Source organism: Culex quinquefasciatus, chromosome 3 (genome assembly GCF_015732765.1).
Source record: "Culex quinquefasciatus strain JHB chromosome 3, VPISU_Cqui_1.0_pri_paternal, whole genome shotgun sequence".
Taxonomy (NCBI): Eukaryota; Metazoa; Arthropoda; class Insecta; order Diptera; family Culicidae; genus Culex; species Culex quinquefasciatus.
The window spans coordinates 53895636-53903609 of NC_051863.1; the positions used below are offsets into that span (position 1 = coordinate 53895636).

At 38.0% G+C, this 7974-nt stretch overlaps 1 protein-coding gene across 1 annotated transcript; it reads right to left on the bottom strand.

The window, feature by feature from the left end:
• Positions 1–4744: 4744 nt before the first annotated feature.
• LOC6043775 lies at positions 4745–5592 on the bottom strand. Its single transcript, XM_001861345.2, has 2 exons — positions 5416–5592; positions 4745–5362 (listed from the first exon to the last, which is right to left on the bottom strand). Exons 1-2 carry the CDS (start codon positions 5559–5561, stop codon positions 4807–4809), a joined length of 702 nt encoding a protein of 233 aa, XP_001861380.2. The 5' UTR covers positions 5562–5592; the 3' UTR covers positions 4745–4806.
• Positions 5593–7974: the final 2382 nt, after the last annotated feature.

Genomic DNA, 7974 nt, shown 5'->3' on the forward strand with positions numbered 1-7974 from the left:
TTTTTATGAGCTGTTAATGAACGTCAAAGTGCTGATATGGCCAGAATTAGAGGCTCGATGGAGTTAGATGCTGTTCCTCTAAATATTTTAAAAACCAGTGATTGATTAAAAACTGCAAACACTTTATTATAATCAAATTTAAATACTATGCTTTGTAATTTAATTTTTGTTGTACCGCCCTCGATTTCGGTCAGAGCCGAGGGACATAGACTTCAAAAATATTTTACACTGGCCTTAAATGCAGATAAACAGGTAATCAACCTCGTTTTTTCAGTTTTAAGCAATTAAAAAATGTTTCAATAAAGAAATGTAGGATACATAAACATACATTAGGGTGCCCAGAATATGGGACTTTTTTTCAAAACCTCGCTCCACAAGCTGAATATTGTTCCTTGACCTATTTTAGGACTCTGCGCCAAATATGAGCAAAACCGGTCATCGTTTACCCATTGATACTCGGAGGTGAAGTTTGTAAGGGAAAAACCGAAAAAATGTATGGAAAACCCAAGTTTCTTACGGTTTGGTCTGCACGGTGCGTTACTTGCATCCAAATATTCTAAAAAGTGAGATTTTTATTGAAAATTCAATGCTCTACAACTTTGTAAAACATACCAAAACTGTAAAACTCGATCCCGAAAAGTTATTATAGATTTAAAAAAGTCATTTTTGTATGAAAAACATTTTTTTCACCAACTTTAGGCTCGGGTATCAATGGGTTAATCTCATCCAATTTTGCTCAAAATTTACACAGATGCTTAAAATACCCCAAAAAAACGTTTTCCGCTTGTGGAGCAGGGGGTAATTTTTTCTGGGCACCCTAACATACATGTATAACTATTTTCGAAAAGCTTAGAAAAACTTCATCAATTTTCTGTTTTAGACTATGTTTATCGAACTACTGATTCCTAAGAAACAGCTCAGGAACCAAAGTTTAAAATTTTTGAAAATGTAGCTTTTCTAAGTAGCTCTCATTTTAAAATTGACAATTTATCAAAAAATAATGGATTGATTTTCAATGTTAAAAAATGAAGCTTTTGAGAAATTTTCTGCTCTATAATTAACAAAAAAAAGTTCAAAACAAGTGTTTTAAAAATTTCAAATTAACCCAGAATTTCAAAGCGGAAATGTCGGTTGACACTGATAATATTTTCAAAAAAAAAAATATTTTCAAGAAACTTACGAAATATTTTAAACCAAAAAAAAATCAAATCATCCACATTAACGACCCCCGGGTCTTTTGTGGTCTCTATTGCAAGTTTCTGCTCGAACCTAGGAGTCCGAAGGCTTGAATGGGGAGAGCACCCAAACCTCTTTTACTCCAAGGAACCTTCCACCCCAGTGTTTGAACTGACGACCTTTGAATTGTGAGTCCAACCGCCGCCAGCGATTCCACCGGAGTAGGCTTGGTTTTGTGTGTTGTTTGTACTTATGGCATGGAGACGACTCCTATCCCTGGAATGACTTAACGGCTTAACAACCAAGGCCGGGACCGACATTTTACTTCCTCATCCGATGGAAAGTTGCAGCAGATGGGAATCGAACCCAGAATCATCCGCTTACAGCGTAACCATTTTGGCACTGCCACTTTTAACCAGTGCCATTTTTAACCAGTGCTTACGAAATTTCGACTTTGTTCGTATCACACATAAACGAATGAGTGCTACGTAAAGTCACTCACACAGTCATTGACTTCCCTCTAGAAATATTTTCGCTCTGAGAACGGTCGATTGACATTCTACCGAGATAGAGGAGAAAATCGTGACGTCAGAAATGAACTCAAACCACTCAAAGTTCATTTTGTGAGTGACTTTAACATTTTGGCCTAGTTTGACAGCTACCTCGTTCCCAGGTTTTCTGTGGGAGAGAAAAGGAGGCGAATACTTTATGAAAATCATACCTGTCAAATTTCCTAGCCTCAAAATTTTGTCGCGAGTTGCTTTTCTCCTCTATTCCGGTCATCTCTCCCATGATCGCACTCAAATGACTTCTGTTACTACGCAGCAAACACAAGGAAGAGAGAGGTCTTGAGTGGTGCTCATTTTTCGTTCGTCTTTGTGTCTACGTTCACCGACCGTCGCCAAGCAATGGCGATCATGATAGGCGCTGTGTGTCTGCGATCAAATTTTGTTTTCGGAAATGGTCGCTGACAAAAAGTTCGTTCAAATATCGAGTAGGGGAACAGCATCTAATTCCAGCGTGCCTCTAATGTTGGCAGATCAGAACTTTGACATTCAATTAAAGCTAATTAAAAGGGTTTTCAACTGAATTCGATTGATAAATAGCTCAATAAAAAGTGAGCAAGCAAGTTTCTATCAAAAGTTTTGCAAAATTAGTTGTTTGAATAGTGAAAATCAGCAAATTGGATGGAGTTAGGAGCGAGGGCTTAACCTGCCAAACATACGAGAATTTCCCCTAGTCCCAGTAGTCCTATAGAGGAGAAAATCGTGACGTCAGAAATGAACTCAAATCACTCAAAGTTCATTTTGTGAGTGACTTTAACATTTTGGCCTAGTTTGACAACTACCTCATTCCCAGGTTTTCTGTGGGAGAAAAAAGGAGGCAATGTAGATGATAACTTTATGAAAATCATACCTGTCAAAATTCCTAGCCTCAAAATTTTATCGCGAGTTGCTTTTCTCCTCTATAGAGAAGAAAATCGTGACGTCAGGAATGAACTCAAATCACTCAAAGTTCATTTTGTGAGTGACTTTAACATTTTGGCATAGTTTGACAGCTACCTCGTTCCCAGGTTTTCTGTGGGAGAGAAAGGAGGCGAATACTTTATGAAAATCATACCTGTCAAAATTCCTAGCCTCAAAATTTTGTCGCGAGTTGCTTTTCTCCTCTATTCAGTGACAGATCCCTTTTCAAGCATTGTTGTCAACAGCCATTTTATTTCAAGTTTCCCCTTCAAACGTCAAAGGGGAAATAAATTGTTGACCTAAATTGAAAATTTCATAAAAAAAACTTGTAAAATCGATTGTAAACTTCCATAAATTTATTGATATGTTAAAAAAAAATACTGTAGAATGCCTGTAACAACGGATTAAGTGATTTGTAATTCTTTCTGCTTTACAAAAAATGAAGACCAGAAACGATGGACGAATTCTTTTACCCTTTCAAGCCTGATGGATCATATTAACCTGGGTGCTGAATAGTTGTTCGCGAAACGGCCACAATTTTGAACTGTCAAAGTGGAACCAATTTACTGTTCGCCAAAAGAAGAGAGTATTGTTATCGATAATTAAGAATTGTTTTTTTTTGCATGAATGAAAAATGTGTGGCTTTTGAGAACCTGGAGTTGAAGTCAAGAAATCTTAAGAAAGTTGAAGGCGAGATCGTCATTTTATAATTACGAATGGATGTTTTTTATAGAGTCCATGCGGTTGTAACCATCCAGAAGCTGTCTTTATTGTATGATTCCGTTTGAAAACCTGGTTTAGTGAAAATCCATTCTGTTTATTGGATCAGCTTTGCAAGAATTAGCCATGTTTTTTCGCTGAATCAAGAAGAGCTGCAGGATTTCAAAATCAGACAAGGAATTAAATAAAACACATACTACTGATTGTAGAACAGTTCATCCACCAGCAAGAAAAAGTCATGCTTGTGCTTGAACATCCTCCTACAATGTAGATGTAAACAAAGTGGGATCATTCGAAAATCACGTTACGCATTCTCTCTATTCAACGCCCAGATATTAACACACAAATCAAAATTTTCTGAACTAGCTTATAATTTTCCTATTTTTTCCGTAGCTACCAAACTATTTTTTTTTATGATTTTTTTCTTCAAATTTGTTTCTGAAAGGGTTAAAAATAATGTGTGCTAGCCTAAAAAGAAATAAATATTAAAAATGACAACAATATTTTAATATTTTAGAAAATTTTAACATTCGGTAAGACATGCATAAATTGTAATTGTAACCAATAGTATTTTTTATAACAAAAGCAGTCACCACACTAGTAGGTGATTGAACCCGATTTTTCCATCTCTCCACCACACCACACGCCAACAATAACGGTTTGATAAATTTATATATGCGTAAAAGATGAAGCTGGCCAACCAACCATTTTTGACAGCCAACCACCAATGAAGAAAAAAAAAGAAGAGAGGAAAAACGACCACAGCGGGCAAAAAGGTTTTCCCTTCCCGCGAGGACCACTCTTTGCCAAGGGGGAAAAGGCGGATATTTTTCTTGTAAAATTAATAGAAAATGTTCGTGTGTGTTTGCGGGGGTTTTCGGGATGCCCGCCGGCCAGGTCAGATCCTACCTATGACGGTAAAAAGCTCTGTGGGAGTTTTCGATTCCTGTGCAAACGGGGAAGAAAAACTGCGGAAAACTTTGCGTTCGATGGGGAGGACGGACGGAGCGGGGGATTGGAAAAAGGTATTGTTCATTCCGGACAGCAGATTGGATTGAGCAGAACTAACCAATCTCCAAGGGTTCGTGCTTTCTTTTCTTTTTGCTGTCGTTGAGGGACGAAACTCTTCCGGAAAGGACTCATCTTGCTCTGCTTCTGGACGTGGACAAAGGGGTTTCGACAATGAGCGAGTTCGATGAATGGAGCTGAAAAGTGAAATTTATATGTTTTGAATGGGATAATCAGGCTTAGCTGCGGCGTAAGCCCTTTACCCTAAATGGAAAGTTAACGGATTGGAAGAAATTGGCCCGTCGATGAAGGTAGTCGATCAACAGTTGAGTCTTATTGGGATCTAATTTCTCAAAGTGAATTGAGCCTTCCGGTTTGTGGAAAGCGCCGTTCGATGCCCAGCATGATCTTTATTCTATCATGTTTTGACAGGGTTTTAATTGAGTCGCTTCATTTTGGCGATACTGCCACCGCCAAGCAGTGAAAGGAGCACTTTTGGGGGATACGGAGTCTTTTTCGGTTCCACTGGATATGCTCCATGGAATCCTACCGCTGCTTCCGTACTAACCAGGAACTCCTCGTTAGAGTCCATCATTCTAATATGAAACTCAATCAGTTCGATGTCATTATCAAGGTGATCTCCTTCACCAAACCGATAGGAATACTTTGTCCCGACAAGCCAGAAGTGCTCCTGCGTTATTCCGGACCTATCCTTCAGAAATTGATCAACGGGGACCTCAACCTGCTGCGATTCACCACCACCGTTCAACTTCTTCAACTGCAGAACTCGAGTGATGTTACCTCTGGCAACAATGTTGACAAACTTGCTCTTGTTCCAGCAGTTCTGCGGTTTGGTTGAGTTTTGCTCACTGGTGATCTCGTAAATATCCCCCGTAGCTCGCAACTCAACTTGGTAGATCATGGTCCGGATGATACGGCAAGAATCGATGTCGACGTCGCTGTGACTTATTTGAAGAATGATGAATCCGTCTCTGAAATAGTTGAATGTTCTAAAACTTGCTGCAAACACGGTTCATCTACTCACAATCCGGCACTAACGATTGCTTGAGCCACTTCGGAAGATTCTTCCGGGCTCAAACTTGGAACTGTTTGGGCATCCTGCTCAGCTGGGATGTCGTTGGCTGAAGCTATTAGAACTACAAGTGACAGAATCCAATATTGAAGAATCATCTTGCTGGGAAGTTGAACTTGTTGGCTGGGATGCTTGGACTAGACTGACGGACTACGAACAACTTTGGTAGCCGGCCGGGAACAGATAGCTTATCAGCAGGTTATACGCCTACGAAGCAGTTATGCAAGCAACGTGAAATCCAGACGACATTTTAGATTTCCCACTGTAGTAACTGCAAATGTTCCGCACCAATTTTTAAAGAATCTTATTGATGATCTTAAATCCCAGCCTCAAGAGGCGCGTGTGCGGTTTCTACTGTTTGATTTAAGCATCCATCCCTGGCCTCCTGGACGTGACAATCCCCGGGGACAGCACTCCCACCTCCCTCACCATCAACCCAACGTCCCCAAGCTCATATGCTATGCATAGCAAAGCCAAAAACCGGGCCACACGTGGGGACTCTCCCCTCGCGTTGATGGCATCATCGTCGTCGATCGTCCGCGATTCTGCTCCTGTTGACGTGTAGTGAGTGTGGTCCCCGGTGGCAACAGTGTCCTCGCAGGAAGGGATGTGGTCGCAGCGCGCGCACGGGGACACATGTGGACGTATTTGCTTTTATGGGCTTTGGGCAAATTTGATTTTTATTTTTTATTGCGTGTGGCGAGGGCTGATTCGGGCGGGTGTGGGTGGGAGTGTTTTCGATTTTGAGGTTACTGTTAAGAGTAGGATTATCGAGAAACCTTTTTAATGTGTTCTTACGTATAGCAGCGAATTCTGACTCTGTTCATTCCTTCTTTGCAAACATGCACCTAATGATTTTTTTTTAAATTAGACTTACCAATAATATTTGTTTTTTTTGTATTCCTTCAGTTTTCAAACTTAGCAGAAGTACATAGAAGAAGAATATTTTTTGTTGAATAGTATGTCACTCGAAACTACATAGTGATTTTACTCATGATTGCTTGATTTTTTTTATCACTGAATTGAAGTTTATTTTTAAAAAGAGATTGAAATTTATTTGATTCGTACTAGATTGTCCATGTTCCCGTCCCCGGGCTAAAAAAACAAACTAGATTTTGAATTGCAAGTGTATTTAAAAAAATAGCTGAAAATATAATGTAATACTTTTTAAACTGTTATCAACACAAACAATTCATTAATAATTTTCGTTTTTTTTATTCCTTCCTCCTGGGGTTTATTGTCAAACCAGTGGTACAAAAATTCAAAAAGTCATTACAATACAACCTTTTTTGATAAAAATATTTTTAATTGAGAAATATGAGTTTTTTAAACTATAGAATGATTAAAATAATTTAAATATAAAAAAGGAAAAACTCACAAACAAAATTATTTAAAAATTCAATTATTTTCAAAATAAAAAGATATTATTTTTAGAAAAAGTAAAGAATGTTTAAATTCTTAAAATAGTAGTTTATGCAACACGACAACTAACTACCTTTTTATTTTTCCGACCACTGGTGTATCCTTTCCAATTCGTTTTCTGCACCATTCGACGAAAGGTCCCTTTTTTTGATGGAACATTTATGAAGTTTTAGTTTATGCCGGCAGTTTTTTAGAAACTTTGAGACATAACATCCTGGAAGAAATCATCTACAAGATATAGAGACTCATCAAAGAAACTCAAATATTTTCAAAAATGGTTGTTAGAATGAAAGTATCAAAGAAAGTGTTCGATAAAGATTAACAGTATTTTGAATTACTATTGAACCTCATTTTCGAACTGCCAAATTCCCCCCAGAACAGAGGGTGCATTCCAAGTAACATTTTGAAACCATTTAGCAACTACCTAGTTTTATTAATATTTTATGGTTGCTACCTAGTTTTATTAATGTTTTCTTGATTGCTTAATGGCACGGACGAACGGACATGGCCAGGGGTTTCAGAAAGTGAAGCAGGTTTTCTTTGACTTCTTCTTGACGAAAACCTGTGCAAGCGAGATCGCTTACGTCAAAATCTTCGCGCCACGTGGTACTAAACGTAAACAAAGCCAGCTGATGATGCAATCTCGTGGGCATTTTTTTAAATGGTCGTCTGATTTTATATTAAAAATACAATTTCTATCAATTTTACGGCAATTTTAGTATCCATGATTAATTACATAGAATCATAAAGACAAACTTAATGCCAAAAAAACTGTTTATAGCACTATATTAGTGCTTAATGTTTTAATTAATTATTGTATAAGACATTTTGAGAAATCATGCGTAATCGCGCGATGCTACTTCGACAACTTGAATGTAGGTGGCGCAAGTGATAGTTTGCTTCAGAAATTTGAAGAAAATTTGTTCCTCGTGTCATGTCCGTTCGTCCGTGTTAAGGGGAGATTAACTTTGCCACACAAGGTTATTTTTTTCACTGTTTGATTTTTTATAATTTTTGGATTGAAGATATCGTAAAACCCTTTCAATCAATTGTTGTACACATCTTGGAGAATGTTTGGTGAAAATATGA